Here is an 18,674-nt window from a genome sequence, read left to right on the forward strand (position 1 = left end):
TTCGACTTAGAATTGTTCTCCTACGTTGTTTAAACGGTAAAGTTCCAAGATCCACAAAGTCAATTGCTGTTTTATTTTAAACTCATACCATAAATCCACCATTCGTGTTAAAAATGTCTAATGAATCACTGCGAACATATTTTCCAAAAAATATTTGCACTAGTCCACCACGAAAATTCCGCCTTTTTACCGCCACAACAATGGTCTCCCACGAAGACATAGGAAAAGTTAACTTAAAAATTACTTTTATGTCAGCGTTTCTAAACCTATCAACGAAGTAAAAGATTTACTTAAGACTGAACACAGACATGGGTTAATCGGAATATTAGGGATCTCCGGAGAATATTTTGATGTGTTGCAAACATAAATATATAATATATACACTATAGAATCGAGATTTATTTCTAACAGCACTTCAGTGCGTATAAGTATTATCAAAGCGTATACGCCACCATTTACTAATGTTAAGTGATACGTATTTCTTCTGCAACCAAGATAAAATTTACTAACACATAATCGAATTTCACTTTATTTATTTCCTATTTCTTTCCACAACTTCATGACATTGTCGTCCCACCCCTTACTTTGGCCAATAAATTGCATTGCATTTTTTCTATATAAAAGCGAACATAATATTATGACCACAACACAACGTTGCTGCACAATTTATCCACAGTTGGTGACTGCTTTTGAACTGTGCTGTGTGTTTTAAAACTGAAACTTATTAAAATACAAAAAAAAAAAAACTTTATACAAACTTAATGGTCCATGAAAATGTTGCTGATCTTAACGAGCCACTGTGTGGCAGAGTGGATTCTTTAATTTGTTGTGAAAAAAAATTACAATTTTAAGAATGCGTACCACATGGTGAGACTAATGGCAGTGGTAAACTGTTGTCTCTACAATCGTTAAAAAACAGTTTATTAAGAGACAAAACTCATTTGCAGTTGCTCAACATATGTCATGGAGTTTAGGAACTTCTTCTCTTAGTGTATTAAGGGGAAATACTGTTGCCCAAGAAATTATTTTTTTTCAAGTCACGAATTTATGAGTTTGGTAACAAATGGTTTTTATAGGAACAGTGTCATTAAAATTGTACATTGTTTTAAACCATTACAGTATAAGAAATCTTGTGTACATGGGTAAAAAAATGTTTGCTAATACTCAACTCCGCGCATTCAAGTTTTATAACATGCAAAAGGGAGCAAGATATACCATAGTAACTTTTGAATTTCTTCATCTGTTGATGTATTATTGTAAACAATTCAAAAAACTCATTATACGCTTCACCACACTGTGGTACAGGGTATTATGTCTTTGTGCATATGTTTGTAACAGGCAAAAATAATTGAGATGTCCGTCCGTCTGTCCGTTTGTATATGTTAAATTGTAAACAAAGTACAGGTCGCATTTATAGTCCGATTTGAATAAAATGTGGCACATGTCACTTATTTGGCCCAAGAACGAACCCTATTTAAATTGGAAAAAATCGGTTCAGATTTAGATGTAGCTCCCATACATATTTTCGTCGTATTTAAGGTAAATGGTGTACCAAAGTCCCTATATATCTTTCGATTTGGACGAAATTTGACACAGCGTAATGAATATGGTATAGAATGATGTGTGCCAAGTTTTGAGAAAATCGGTTCAGATTTAGACATAGCTCCCATATATAGCTTCGTCCGATTTAAGGTAAATGGTGCAACAAAGTCCCTAATATCATTCGATTTGCATGAAATTTGGCATAGAATACTGCATTATGCGCAGAATGATGTGTGCTAAGTTTCGCGAAAATCGGTTTAGATTCAGACATAGCTCCCATATATAGTTTCGTCCGATTTAAGGTAAAAGGTGCACCGAAGTCCCTATATATCCTTCGATGTGCATACAATTTGGCTTAAAGTACTGAATTAGGCGCAGAGTGATGTGTGCCAAGTTTCGAGAAAATCGGGTTAGATTTAGATATAGCTCCAATATATATTTTCGTCCGATTTAATGTAAATGGTGCACCAAAGTTCCTATATATCTTTCGATTTGCATGAAATTTGGCACAGAGTACTGAATTAGATCCAGAATGATGTGTGCCGAGTTTCGAGAAAATCGGTTCAGATTTAGATATAGCTCCCATATATAGTTTCAATTTAAGGTAAAAGGTGCACCAAAGTCCCTATATATCATTCGATTTGCATGAAATTTGGCATAGAGTATTGAATTAGGGGCAGAATGATGTGTGCCAAGTTTCGAGAAAATCGATTCAGATTTGGACATAGCTCCCATATATAGTTTTGTCCAATTCTATGTAAATGGTGCAACAATGTTCCTATATACCTTTCGATTTGATTGAAATTTGGCACAGCGAACTGAATTAAGTCTGGAATGATGTGTGCTAAGTTTCGCGAAAATCGATCCAGATTTAGATGTAGCTCCCGTATATATTTTCGTCCGATTTAATGTAATTGGGGCACCAAAGTCCCTATATATCTTTGGATTTGCACGAAATTTGGCATAAAGTACTGAATTAGGTCAAGAATGTCGTGTGCCAAGTTTCGAGAATTGGGTCAGATTTATATATAGCTCCCATATATATTTTCGTCCGATTTAAAGTAAATAGGTCTCCAAAGTCCCTATATACCTTTCGATTTGGCATAGGGCACTGAATTGGGTCCAGAATGATGTGTGCAAAGTTTCGTGAAAAACGGTTTAGATTTAGATATAGCTCCAATATATATTTTCGTCCGATTTAATGTAAATTGTGTACTAAGGTACTAAAGATTGGTCGATCCGCATACAATTTTGTACAATATACTGAAGTTACTATAAACTTGTGTCAAGTTTTCTTGAAATTGGTTCGGATTTACATATAGCTCCTATATATACTTTCGTCCGATTTTAAGTAAATGGTGTACAAAAGCCATAGCAAGGCCGATTGGCAAAACGTACTGAAATTAGTATAAATTCGTGTTGATTGTAAACCAAATAATCAATGGGTGCTTGATTGATATTACATTTTAAACAGTGAAGCATACTTTGGTGCATAAAGGTTGCTTAAAGTCTATTTAAAAAGTATGAAATCAATGTTCCTTCGAAAAGACGACAAGATACATATGTAGAATATCCCCAAAGTGGTGAAGGGTATCATAAGTCGGCCCAGTCCGACTTTACTACTTTCCTTACTGGTTTAGATATCATTTAGATATACATAGGTCCCATACATATTTATAACATTCTCATGCCTATTGTGTGCTTGTGGTTCTTGACGAATGTATTTTAAATCGGTCCAAATCTACACATACCTGTCATACAAAATTTTGTCCGATGGTAGGGTACTCCTAGACCCTACATAATTCGGAAAATATGTCACAGAGATACTGTTGGCCTCTAATCGGCCAAGAGAGTGCAAATATCGCGTAATATTACCCAGGCTCGGAATATAGATCTGCAGAAAGTTAGAGCTCAGAGTATATTGCTCCGCTCATTGGCTAATTTAATATTTTGGATTCTGCTTGGGAGTCAAATCTTCCTACCAAATGCACAAGTCTTTCAACCAAAATACACCGATCGAAACAAACGTTGGCCAGGACAGACCTTATCACGTTTTTTTAACAATTGTGTATATCTGGATGTATATTTAGGAAGTTTGGTGCAATCGGATTTATTTACAGCTTTCTAATACGAACTCTTCTCTGAATATCAATATCTTTATAGTTCGCATTTAAAGAACAGATTTTCTATATACCGGGAAATTCATCCACTGGAAGTAGGCGTGGGTGTGCCTTTGTAAATCCTTTCATATTTTTGTTGCCTTTCCATGAAAATTAACACCAACAAAAAGTATTCTAAAAGTTTATTAGTTTGCTTTCGTTTCATTTCAACTGCAGCATTTACAGCATGACATCATTATTAATTTGACAATAGCCGAACAAATAAAATGGAACTTCGTAGACATGCATTTGACACGACATAAGATAAAATATAAAACTTTTCTTGTTAAAACAATAAAACTGTATGGGAAAAAAGTATTTCCAAATAATGTTTTAGTTCCATTAGAGACATATTGGAATTAACATTAAAACGGTAGACAATGAAGTACAACATCTGTAGACCCGGAGACCCAAAATATACAGTGACGGACAGAAGCGAATGGATGTTTGTACATTGAGCAATTTTTAAGTCATAAATATAAAAGTAACAAGTGAAAAAGCGTTAAGGTTGGCCGGGCCGAACATTGGATACCCTCCACCATAGGTATACTGACAGATACTTGAAATGAAAATACTATTTGGGGATATCATTATCTAAGGGCTATGCCTAATTAATGACCGATATATGTCAATTTCGAACACTTCAGGAATTATCATTATATGGAGGAGATGCCTGAATGCCTGCCGATATACCAAAAAGTGGACCGATATTGATGACGCATGGTAGGATGGAACCTCCCCAAAATACTGCAATTTAGAGGTTACAGTTATATAAGGCTATTACCACAGGTCCATTCTCGAACCTCACGTTATAATTTTTATATCGATATCCTCCGCAGATAGAATGATTACAACAAAGTGTAAGATCCCAACCCAAAACACGGAACGCGGACATATATTTATAATTTTTAATAGGGAGATTTGCTATCCAATAAAAACCCAATGTACCAAATTTCAGCGAATTCGATCGAAAAACGCGCTCAAGAACCCCAAAGAATATATATATACTTTATTATTTCAATTATTTCGATGCGTTACAAACGGAAAAACAAAACTAATACACCCTCCATACTATTTGTTGAAAAACGCGCTCAAGAACCCCAAAATACCGAGAATTGGGATGTACCCTTATATGGGGGCTATCAAAAAAAGTGGACCGATGTTTATAATTTTTAGTTTAGATATTTGGCACCAAATAAGAACCCAATGTACCAAATTTCAGCAAATTCGGTTGAAAAACGCACTCAAGAACTGCAAAATACCGAAAGTTTGGGGATACCCTTATATGGGGGCTATCCGAAAAAATGAACCTATATTTATAATTTTTAGTGGGAAGATTGCTACCAAATAAAGAACTCAAAGTACCAAATTTTCAGCGAATTCGGTTGAAAAACGAAATAAAGGACATGCTTAAATCGTCATAGAATTTTACGATGATCAAGATATTCTTGATCATATACTTTATAGGGTCGGAGATGATTATTTCGATGCGTTACAAACGGAAAAACAAAACTAATATACCCACCATAAAAACAGTAGGGAAAGTACTAAAGTCGGACGGGGCCGACTATATGATACCATTCACCCCTTTGAGTATATTCCACAGATGCATTTCAACAGACGTCGCATTTTCGAAGGACCATTGACATGAAATTGAATGAACTAAAATATGTGATGTATATCTAAATGTGAACCGACTTAGATCAATCCATAAGCATGTAACCTATACTAAACTCTTCATTTGAATAGATGGAGAATGAGACAAAATTATGTAACTCGACAAACCAAAAAACATGAAGTCGGTCGAATATATGGACTATGTAAGAATTTCTACATTTCTACAAATAGGAATTACGTTACTCTATACTCAATTGAGTGCAAATATGTCGTGTTAATATGTCCAAAATGAGAAGTTGGGGCGCCATTTAATAAAAATCGGTCGAAAATATTAATGAAAGCTATATCTAAACCGATTTCAATGAAACTTGTCGCAGTTAGTTTATATTACTCTTAGCACGTTTTGTGCATATCGACCATATTTTTGGTCCTTGGTACATTAAACCGATCGGAACTATATATGGAAATTATATCAAAATCTGAACCGATTTTCACGAAACCTAACACTTCATTCTAGACTTTGTTCAGTACGCAACGCCAAATTTCGTGAAAGCCAGAGTATATATAGGGACTTAGGTGCACCATTTACATAAAATGGGACGAAAATGTATATGGGAGCTATATCGAAATCTGAACCGATTTTCCCGAAACTTAGCACTCATCATTTTAGACTCAATTCAGTACGTTATGCAAAATTTGTGAAAATCGAAGAATATAAAGCGACTTTGTGCACTAATTACCTATAATCTGACGAAAATATATATAGGAGCTATATGTAAATCTGAACCGATTTCTACGAAATTTAACACATATCGTTCTAGACTTCATTCAGTACGCTATGCTAAATTTCGTGCAAAATGAATAGGTACTTTGGTGCAACATTTACCTAAAATCGAACGAAAATATATATGGGAGCTATATCTAAGTCTGAACCAATTTTTCATTTGCCTGCTGTTGAATAATACGACTTGGAGGATATATGGTTTTCACAAGACGGTGCCACACAATTCAAGCTAATATGGCTTTATTGCAAACGGATCTTACCGGTCCACGTTATTTCTCCTCGTGGTGACATAAACTGACCAAGATCATGCGCTTTTACAACATTGGACTTGTTTTATGGGGCTACGCAAAAAATATGTTTATGCAGATAAGCTATTCAATCTTGAGCACTTTAATCTAACATTCGTCAAGTTATATCTGAATACCGCCCAGTATGTGTCAATATATGGTCGAAATTTACTTCAAAAAATCCACGTTTGTAACACTTCGCGTGGAGGACATTTAAATAATGTAAAATTATAATTTTTTTAAATATGCTTCAATTTGACACTAGATAGTAATTTCGTAGACCTCCACAACCCGTAGGCTGAAGATATGTTTATGGTTATGGATCAATATTCATTGATAAATTCAATATCCTATTGGTTATTGGATCAACATATCCTTGATATTGACTGATTACTATTAACCCCACACAATGGCCATTGACAATGAAAAATGTCAATTCCAGAACAAAGCCTCATTGCTCTTTTTGAATCACACAGTAACGACTACAATTCTCGAAACAGAATATTTTCAATTCGCTCTAATTTGATTTAACAAATCGAAAATGAACTAAGCATTCATATGACATTTTGTACGAATTTGGACAGTGTTGGGTATATGTGTATGTGCGTATGTATGTGTTTGTGTTTAGCTTTTAAACCCCATATGAATATTTTATCCGGAAGGCCATAGGTCATGTGTTTTTCGAATCAAAAATAAAAACATCAACAACAAAACAATAAAATTTTGGGTATTTTCAATGCAATTTGTTTAGTTCTCTTTGGGTGTGTGTGTGTGTGTGCATGCAGTGTTGCAGAGCCTATTCGATTCATAATTGTATTTAATAACTGAAGCAGAAATTTTCAGAGAACCTAGTACTAAAATTGAAATAGTTGTGTGTTGAAATGCCCAATTAAATTTAAATGGGGATTTTGGAAAAAGGATAAAACGATGATGGACCATTAGCTGTGTGTGGGTGTGTGCGGCTAAGCTGCTTGTATTTCAATTATCGCCAGTTTTTGTTTAGCATTTATGGGATAATGAAATGATGAGGAAATATTTAACAGGATTGTGGGCAATTGAGTGTAATAAAACCCAAACAATATATTTAAAATCTGAATAATACAGGAATAAAAGAATAAAAAAGATTTTCAATAATCTGTTTGTTTCATGGGCTGCCAATAGCCTTTAATTGCCTATTTTAAATCTGGTAAATTGTTTTTTTCTTATTTTTTTTTTTAATTTTAAATTTCAACAAGACAGCCGTTGCAATTTCCTTTTTTTTTGTGGTAATAACCGCACAGCCAAGCCAATTGCCAGGTGGTTTTTGTATGTGTGTGTTGGTGTGTGTATTGAATAACCTGAATTCTGGTTACAGGATTTTATATCCTGTAGCATACTGCAGGCATTGGAAATATTTTCTATTACGTAGCATTTTTCGTCGGTCCTTTCCCTTCCTTTGAAAATCATTTGTGTGTGAAAGCATCGCACAATGACCATTAATGCCAGCAGAAGGAACAAAGAACCACCATCCACAACAAGGAGGACAAAAAATATTCAATATAAATGGCAAACATTAATTTCCGTTGCAATGCTGAATAGAATTGAAAATGAAAAAAAACAAAAAAAAAGTATTCAGAAAAAATACAAATCTAAAACAGAAAGTTTTTTTCAGTTACTTAGGTAGTAATATTGGCAGTTTCCTTAGAAATTGTTATTGAAAATTTGTCACAATTTTGAAAACTTTAAATTTTGTATGAAGAAAACGGATTATTCAAATTCATTTATAATTAGCATATCGTAATATTTTATTAAGCCTTGATTTAGTTTGCAGATGGTACTCGTCGTCAAAATTGTACTGAAAATTAATGGGTCGATTACGGATGGCAACCATAGTTTAGTTGCGTTGCCAGTTGCCAAATTTGCATTATGGATGGCAACTGTTGTCAATTTCAGTTGCTTCAAATAGAATTTTTCTGCAACAATTTATTTCTGGTTGCTGGTTATAATAACTGAACTTTGTACTCTTCCCATAATGGTAAATATTACTACAAAAGAACAATTTGAGGTTCTTATTGCCTGGATGGAAGCTCACCCAAATGTAGCACGCGGCGTGCGGACTTTTGGTCAAACCAAAGCCACTATCGATGATGTGTGGAAGGCCATTTCAGAAGACCTTGACTGCTATGGCCCACCAACACGCATTCCAAATGAATGGCAGAAAGTGGCGAACATATTCTTTTGGGTCCATGATATGTACGTGTGTATCATCAACACATCCGACAACACCTTTAACTTAGTTTTTGAATAAAAAAATGTTATTCTTCCCTTTGTCCTCCTCCGTTAATTTGGATTATTAGCCGGATAACTTCGGCGAAAACCACCGACATTGTCGGTTGAGCCATGCCAAGGTTGAAGTCATTGCTATGGGACTTTTGAAAACTTCCATCCACAAAAAACATCAGAGCTGCACACATTTTTAAGAGAGGAGGAATTGCTGTTGACCGCCAGGCTTTTCGGAAATCAGGGTTTAAGCCTTCATCTATGTACACAACGGCATCTTTTGGTAGTCGAAAATACGCCTTCAAGCTAATATGAGCAGCATCTACTCACAGAACTGATGGTAGTTCTAATAGATTTATCTCTTAAATACCTTCTAATAAATGAAACACATTGAACATAATTTTCAACATCAAAAAATTGTTCCACTGAGCTTATCATCACTTTTCTGATATATTTTATTCATTTTTTGTTTGTTTACAATATTTCTAGTTGTAGAAATGTCAAAACAGTATTATCGACAGCTACTGAGGAAAGTTGATATTCATAATGTTAAGTTTTATTTCAATTGCGTTGCCAGTTGAACTCGCAACTGGAGTTTGGTTGCTTTCCATAATCGACCCATAATTTTTAGAAATTTTGCGCATCGTACCAATTTAGGTATAGCCACATACATGTTTTCGAAACTTTGCACAACATACCAACTTGAGCATAGAATAACGTATAGGGGAGACCAGACACATTCGGCACATTTTTTAGAGCTCTATATCTCAGTACTTATTCAACAATTATAAAATGTAATGATTGTTGAATATTGTCTTCTGGTACTTAATTATAAAAACTAGTACCAAAACATACAATAAATTTGTACAATTGTGTAAAGAAGTCAAATTTGCCGAATGTGCCCCTACCCGACGTAACTTCGGCATTTGATGGGACACATTCGGCACAATAGCCTGGTGATTATCACCGCTATCAGTCGTGTTGAAATTCAGATCCTCTAAAGGTCCTATTTTATTTTAATATGTTTTACTTTTAAGGTTATATTTTCTAGCGACGGACGTTGACGTCTCAAGGTCATACGCCATGTCAGAGGTAGCTTTTTTTCTATCGCATTTTCGTCAATGCAAAAACGTTTGCAAAAACGTCATTAAAGGTCTTATATATATATGTAAAGATTTATTTTTTTCAGAGGTACTTTTTATAGTGTTTTTTATTTTTGTTTTTTTCTATCAATCTTCTAAAGATTTATAAGAATACTAGCAAAGTGCCCGCTACTTCGTATGCGGAAAGGGAATACAAAAAGAAAATAATATTTCATATGGAAGTCGTGAATACTGTATAATTTGTTGTACTATAGTTCTGAATTCCACCTCTATTCCTACATCTAATATCTGCCTGTTTACTTAAAGCCAAATTGTATCAGATTTGGTACCATTCTGTACTTTTCGTATTTGTATTCCAAACCTATATCAATCTAACCATAATTCCACATATTTGGCACCATTTAGTACTTTTCGTACTTATGAGTTCGAATTTCCAACACTGTCTCAATTCTGTACTTTACCGGTAATTTTATTTTCAAATATGTATAAGTTTTCCATTTCTATCCTTCACTCTAACCTAAATTGTACTAAATTTAAAACCATTTAGTACATATAACTACGCATTTTCAAAACTACTGTAATTTTAATTCCAAATTTTAGGTTTCCGCTCATACAAAACAAATTGTATAATATTTAGTACTATTTAGTGCTTCCATAAGTACGAAATTCCAATAAACCTTAATTCTGTAATTTTCATTTCAAATGTAAGTTTTCAATCTCTATCCGTTCGCTTAAATCTAAATTGTACCAAATTTAGTACACATAAGGACGAATTTTCAAAACTTCCGAAATATCTCAATCCTGTACTCCAGCTGCAATATTAATTACAAATTTCAGGATTTCATCCCTATCCGTCCAGCAAAAACAATTTGTAAACTATTTGGTACCGTTTCTATAATTAAGAATTTCCTTAACTATGTCAATCCTACACTACAACATTAATTTTAATTCCAAAATTCTGGAGTCCAGTTCTATCCGTTCACATATAATCAAGTTGTACCAAATATAGTACCATTTAGTACATATAAGTACTATGCTTCCATATCTCAATTCTATATTCCAACAGCAACCATTATTCCAAATTTAAGGTTCACAGCTCTCTTCGTTCACCCAAATCTAAATTGTACGAAATCTAGTACCGTTTAGTACTTTTTGTACACATAAATACGAATTTCCAAAGATGTCTCTATATCACAATCTTCCAAATTTCAGGTTTTCAGCTACATACATCCTTTCAAGCAAAATCCAAATTGTACCAAAATTGGTACCATAGTAATTATTGTACCAAAAAGTACGAATTTCCTAAACTACCGCAATACAACACTCCAACAGTCAATTTAATTCCCAATTTGAAAACTCCAGCTCTATATATTCACCTAAATCCAACTTGTACCAAATTTAGTACCATTTAGTACTTTTCGTACACATAAGTACGATTTTTTAAAGCTACGATTTTCAGGTTTCCTTCTCTATAACTCATTTAAACGCAAATATAGTACTAAGTTTAGTACCAATTTGTACTTTTTATATTAATATGTACTAATTTCATAAACCATTTCCATACATCAACACCACTTTCCAACCTTTATTCCATATACAATTTCAAGATTGTAGCTATAAACACATGTAATTTATGTAAATTTCCTCGGATAATTAATCCCTGGTAATTGATTTTCCCGTTTAATTGGCTGAAAATTCATGTCATCGAAAATAAATTTCCTGTTATTTTTCACTGGTTAATTGCATTATTATTGAAAAAATCTGGCATTTTTATAGGCCCATGGTTCCTTTTGAGAATATGCATAGAATCACTTTCTGAGTCGATTTATGCATGTCCGTCCGTCCGTCTGTTGATGTTAAACTATAAACAAAACTACAGGTCATATTTAAAATCCGATTTAGATGAAATGTGGTACACCAATTATTTTCGGCCTAAAGACGAACCCTATTCAAATTGAGATAAATCGGTTAAAATTTGGATATAGCTCCCTTATATATTTTCGTCCGATTTTAGGTAAATGGTGTACCAAAGCCCCTATATATCTTTCGATTTGCAGGTAATTTGGAATAGCGTACTGAATTGAGTCTAGAATGATGTGTGCTAAGTTTCGTGAAAATCTGTTCAGATTTAGATATAGCCTCCTTATATATTTTCTAAATTTAGTCTAGAATGATTTGTGCTATGAATGATTTGTGCTATAATGTATATACAATTTGAAATAATTTTAGTAAAGTTTAGTACTTTTCGTACACTCTTAGGTCGAATTTTCAAAAACCCTTTTGCACATCTAAATAAGCGTATTCCACATTCAGAGATTTCAAACTTTGCCTAATACAAAGGGTACAATTTTTACATTTTGATATTCGATTTCCAAAAATATATCTCACGCCTACACACTAACAACAACCCACACTCAAAATTCCAAGCTTTCGGCTAAAGCCGTCGGCGATGATCTGTCAGTCACTCACTCACTTAACACTATGCTCTTTTATATCTTTTATATATTATTATATTAAAAATTGGAAAGTTTTATACACGAAATACCTATGAAATGGAATGGAAATATTACCTAAACATCTGTAAAAATACAAAAAATCCTGCATCTAAATAAGCATATTAGCTAGAGATTTCAAACTTTGCTACAGTTATCAACGTTTGCAATTTTGTAGTAAAGTTACTTTCTCGTAATTGCAGACTCATAAAAAATGTACCTGTCAGTAACAATTGACCAATTATATGTAGTACTTTGCTTTATGTTTATTATAGAAAATAATATCTTTGTAACATTATAAAAAATATAATAGAGAATAAACAAATATGCAACGCAGGGCAAAAAGTCTTCAACCACCTCATTTACCACAAAAATGAAAACAACAAACATAAATTTCCGCTGATTGTCAGAACACACTTATTTTTGTGTCATTATTTTCGAAACTTGATGGCTTATTTAATAAAAAAAAACCTTGCAACCAGCATTGCCGCCAATGGCAAATGACCAGTCAGCCACAGCACAGCTTCACATTGCCGGCTGATAGACAAGAAGTATCCCGCTTCCTCGGCACAATGAATTGTTATGACAGCTGACATAACAAGCCAGAGGTGGTTATTAACAAGCCATGATTCTGTCTATTTGGAAGCATTTTCCTCATTGTTATTTTTATATAAAGATATATTTTCATATTTCCCCACTTTCCTTGCTTGCTTTCAAATGTAACACAGTTTCCTAACATATCATGTGGAGAAACGGCACAATTTAATGAAGGTACGAATCCAAAAAAAGAGAATGTATATTCATATTATTTTTATATTTTGTGGTGGACAAAAATATAAAAAAAAACATGAAATGCTTACATATTCATATTTATTGAAAAGCTGTTTTTAACCTTTCTAAAGGATATTTATAAATAAAAATCCAAGTTCATTAAAATAATATATATGATGCGGAATGAAGTGGATGTGTGGATGTTTGGCTCTGGAACATCAGCAGGGTATCATGACCTTTTGAGGAAAAAGCAAAGCATTGGTATATAATTTTATTTGAGTTTGGTTGCTTGTGTTTGTATTTGTATTAAAATATTTTATTTGTGATCAATTATTTGTAAATTGTTGAGAATAAATAATATGTTGTGTATGTGGCAGCATTTACTTGTTTTAAAAAAGGTAAGGTATTTTCATTGCAGATTCTGCAAGAAAGCCTGCTAACCATTGAATATTATTCTATAAACATCGATTATCATAGCTCTGCTAGTCATTGAGAAAATATTCTTTATAAATGCAATATTATAAGTTCTATATATAATATTGCATATATTTTTAAATTTACTTATGGATCCTTAAAAAACTCTATAGACCTGACCTGAAAAAATATTAATAAAAATGTCAGCTTATAGATCCAGTAATTCTTATAATTTATCTCTTTAAAACCCCACGCTTATAGCTCTGACAGTTCCTAAGTCCTCGAAAAAATATCCTCTAAAAATCCTAACTTAACCTTGACAAAATATTCTATAAAAATCAACTCTCATAACTCTGCTAGTCATTAAGAAAAAATTCTTTATAAATCCAAGATTATGGGTCCTTTATGGATCTAATAGATCATTGAGAATATGATAGAACAAACATTTTTCTAATTCGCTTATGGATCCTTAACAAATCCAATGGGAACTTAAAAAAAAACATAAAAAATCCAATCGGAACTTTTCATCAAAAATCGGATTACCTTATGTGGATACTCCGTTCGGATGAAGGGACCGAGTAACCGATTTCATCCGAACGGAGTATCCATTTTCATCGAAACTTTGCACGACGGAGGAGTCTACGATCCGCAATAAAGCTGTTACAACAACAAAATAGAAATATATTTTTTCCATACACAGATCAAGTTCGAAGATGTAGGGGTTGCACTTGCCATATATCTCAAGGATTGTTTTGCCGAAAATCTATTCGCGACTTAAGGCCAAAATTGTCACTAGCGCCATCTATTTGTTGAAATTATATTGGCCAGATAATTAATTCAGTATGTTAGTAACATTCAATAATTTTTTTTTGTTCGCCTGGAAATTCTTTGATGTACTTCAGCCTTTGTGAGGTTTCGTTGCATTGAAGAAGGCTTTTCTCTGCCATTTTGTCGAATAACCTACGTAAGAAAAGTTTCATTTAAGCTACAATCATTGAGCTCAGTCAATAGACCAGTTTTATTTATTTTTTTAACTTCGTTCGATTTTGTTTTTGAAATTTGTAATTTACTTTATTTTCCCAAAATGATGTTATTTTATTACCTAAATGTTAATTAACCTAGGTCTATCAAAATATCAAAGTAAATTCTACAATTTTCCTTTTTGAAACATCATATATATGAAGGTTATTTTACTTTCATCATACTGAGAAAGAACTTCATTATCATCTTCATAATTAGAAATAATTATTCTCGGTGTCATTTCGTAAATGCGGTAAGTTATAAATTGCTATTACAGAAAGAGAACAAATGCGAACGATATATTGTTTTTGTATTCTATATTACATCAATTAGGATTGGCACCTAATACTGTAATTCCATTATTCTTGTTGCGAGACATCGAAGTCATAAAAATACTGTTTTTTTTCTGCTCCGAGCTTCAAGCTAAAACCTAGACCTCTGCCTTTGTTGGAATTTTTCGATCGAGTCAGTTCTATTGAGAGTGCTCAGACAACAGAGTAACGAGAAACAAATGATACATAGCGTGGAATAACTCCGATCAACGTGGCATTTATGGTTAATTAAAATGAAGAATTGCATTAAAAAGTTGTCCAAGACGTATCATAAGCTTGGTCCATAAAATTCAACCAAAATGACAGGAGATATGATAAAATATATGGAAATATAAAAATTTCGGTGATTTGGAAAAATTGTTAAAAAAAATGTATTAAAATGGAATCTAGAGCTACAGATAATACAAGGTAAAAAAATTCCAAGGCAGTGCAGTGGAGTGGTTTAATAGTCTCATCATCAGCCTACAAATTGTGCATATTCAATATAAGTGGAATCAGCAAGAAAAAACTTTAAGCTGAAATAGCTATTGAATAGTGAATAACTGCACTTAATAATATTATTTAATCGGGTTAAGTTTGTGATAAATACTTCGAAGATGCACTGTATAATGTTTTTTCCTCTTTATTAAAAATTCTTTAAACCTGTGCATCGAACATATAGCTAAAAGCATACTTGGTGAACAATCAACGTCACGTGTATATGGTTATTTTATCATTACAACTCAGTATGAGTGCCTTTAGTCTCTTTGCGTCATTATTCTTTTATGAGATTTGCCGAAAGTAAGCTTTTAGCTACATGTTGAGAGTGATCTGTTTCTGCACTCACTAATGAATACTGCCTTTCAGACGTTGACGCCGTATCAAAGAGTACACCAAAAACCCGTAACTTCTCTCAACAGAAAATACCTCTGCTACGCATACCACACATCGGAAGGCCTTTCCACGTTGGAGCTCTCTCTATTATAGCAAGTTATTCTGAGTATTTAATATATTTTTTTCTCTGCATTTTTTGGTATATTCTGATTACGGTATCAATATCACAATTGTTGCGAGCGTTTTAATACATTAGAGTGGGTACGGGGAAAAATATTTCATCACAAACATTTGTTATTCAAACTTTGGAACTTCAAATTAATTAAAAATATTATATTTTATTTATCATATATGTTAGTTTTACATCCTAAAATTTAAGATTGATGAACTATTAATAATGTTAGTTTCTAAGGAATTTTTAGTATTAGCAAACACTTTTTTATGAATTTTTCATTCTTCAATAATAAAACAATTATGGATTTAGTTTAAGCTTTTAAATAACCTGTTTGATTTCCAGATGAAGTAGATAGTTAGGTCATTCTTTTTACTTGGGATCATAGGAAAAATTTTATGCTTTGGTACCGTCACCTATGACATGGCTGGGAGGGCAAGTGGGCGCTCATTATTGGCAAATGCAGCCTCAAAAACAATACCTGTTCCCTACTATCGCTACCTCTTTTTTCCTTTTGCGCGTATAAATAAAATATTTGTATTGTGGTTAAAATATTTGGCTAGATAAAAATCGATCCTACCCCAACGACGAGCTTTCCAGTCCAGTCGAATCTTTTGGTGTTGTCCACACCTGTTGTGGGTAGGTGAGTAGATTTAGTATCTCATTCCTGTTTGGTTTTTAATGATCCAGAACAGTTTCGGATTTAACTGTTTTAACATATTTTTAAGGCTTGTTTAAGTTTATCCAATGAGTCTCTTTCCGGTAGCATATTTTCACCTGACGTGACTACTCTTATAAAAGGTATTCGATGTGACTCAAAACTACTGTTTAGGATCCGATTGTTGTCTGTACCATATTTATGTGCGGTCTATTGTGTCTGGTGTCGATCCACTCGTTAATTACTTTAGGCCTTAAAGCTGCAACGGCCGCTTTTGTCCGAATTGACCCACATGTACGTAGGCAGCATGTTATCGGGACTTTCTTTAAAGATTTTGCATCACATTTCACCAGACTACAGACGCGTTTTGGTTAATTAAGGATCTTGTAGATGCAGTTTATCATTTTTGCATTTAACCTCCATTTAGAGCCTGCGGTTCTTCTGTAGAAGGACAATCCCTTCATCCCTTCATTCTTTCATATTTTGTTTTTTCAGCCTTTATGTACATTACGTTAGGATTATTTCTCCTCGTCAGGTCCATAAGAGATTATTAATAGTGGTGACCCATAGGTGTGGTGACTTAATTTATCCCTACGATGTCCCCTGTACCATGTTGTACTGATTGTTATGACTTGATGGCTACAGTTTTTCTATCTACTCCTTAGCATATGGTTGTCCCAGTCTATGATTGACTGGTCAACCCGAAAGGCTTCTAAGAACTGAATAAGCGTTTCAGTGCCCACATACTTGAAGGCTTCCTCGATATCAATGAATATAGCTAAAGTGTACACTGTCTTGTCGAAGTGGATCTCAGTGTGTAACTCTCTTTAGATACGCATGTGGTTTATTATTACAGCACATTATTGGTGTGCTGATCTTTATTATGGTGTCGACTATCCGATCCATGGTTTTGAGTAGAAATGAAGTTAGGCTTATTGGTGGGTATGATTTTGGTGTTGTATATTGTATCTTGCGGGGTGGGGCTCGTGTCAGATATTCATGCGTTAATAAATGCTCGTCATACTAGGCTCACTTTCGTACACCGTCCAAAACTTCGTCGCAATTGGAATTTCATTGGGTATGTGGTGCATTTGCATATAGGAGCTATATCTAAATATGAATCGATTTAAACAATATTTCATACACGTCATCCTCAATTTCGCTATGCGTACGAAATTGAGCCTGTAAATCTGAAAAAAACCAGGTGTATGACTCTGGTAGTCCTTAAACCCAATTTTCAATAGACCACAATTAAATATTTGCTTGTATTTGAAAAAATAGGTTTGAAAAAATCCACGCTTATGATTCTGCTATAGTGATGCAAAATCCTACATACTATTATCCAAAACAATTATATTTTTTAAAAATTTAATATCATAAAACGAAAACATACCTCATATGAACCAGCCGTATCCAAAATATCCAATGTTAAACTGACACCGGCTATAGAAAAATTGCCCTGATGCATCTCTTCGATGGTTCTCTTGTATTTGGTCGTAAATGTGTTGTAAAGGAATTGTGTAATTATTGAGGTTTTACCGACTTTAGCAGCGCCCATAACAACGATTTTGTGACGTGCATTTGTCGGACCGATGGCATCGTCCACAGCATTATTCCGGCCAACTCTGGAAACACACACAAAACAATAATAGCAACAAAAATGTTAGCATAGAAATTTGTGAGGATGTGTTTAGGTTCTACAATAGAGTGTAATGAAATAAAAATAAATTTGAAATTATATTGATGGAAAGAAATATTGAACAGTCTATAGAAAAGCTAGAGACCTTCTATTGTCAATAGAAGAGTTGGAGATCTTCCATTGTCTATAAAAGGGCATTTTATGTTGTCCACAGATGAGCTACAGGTTTTCTATTGTCCGTAGAGGAGCTAAAGATTTTCTATTGTTCATTGAGGAGCAAGAGGTCCTCTATTGTTCATTGAGGAGCAAGAGCTTCTCTATTGTTCACAGATGAGCTGGAGGTCCTCTATTGTTCATAGAGGAGCAAGAGGTCCTCTATTATCCAGTGAGTAGCTAAGGGTTATCTTTTGTCTACGTAAGAGAATGACGTCCCCTATTGAGTATATAGGAGCTAGAGACCCTTCTATTGTCCACAGAGGAACAGGAGATCTTGAGTTTTTCATGAAGAATATAGAGGTATTCAATTCTTCCTAGGAGTGCAGTAGTCACATAAAGGCTTTCTATTGTTCACAGATTATTTTCCGAGATATACTTTTAACTATAAGACTAATT

The 18,674-nt window shown here is 33.7% G+C and overlaps 1 protein-coding gene across 1 annotated transcript in view; it reads right to left on the reverse strand.

The window, feature by feature from the left end:
- The window catches only part of LOC133323375 (ras-related protein Rap-2b-like), a gene marked incomplete at its 5' end in the record, with an annotated part of 66,456 nt that extends 48,408 nt beyond the window's left edge, over window positions 1-18,048 (reverse strand). The window contains one exon of the mRNA XM_061532309.1: window positions 17,817-18,048. Within this exon, the coding sequence (XP_061388293.1) occupies window positions 17,817-18,048 (232 nt within the window). The remainder of the gene's footprint in view (window positions 1-17,816) is intronic.
- Window positions 18,049-18,674: the final 626 nt, after the last annotated feature.

This window comes from Musca vetustissima, unplaced genomic scaffold (genome assembly GCF_032173495.1).
Source record: "Musca vetustissima isolate MV318-11 ecotype Yass unplaced genomic scaffold, APGP_CSIRO_Mvet_v1 utg19444, whole genome shotgun sequence".
NCBI classification, from domain to species: domain Eukaryota; kingdom Metazoa; phylum Arthropoda; class Insecta; order Diptera; family Muscidae; genus Musca; species Musca vetustissima.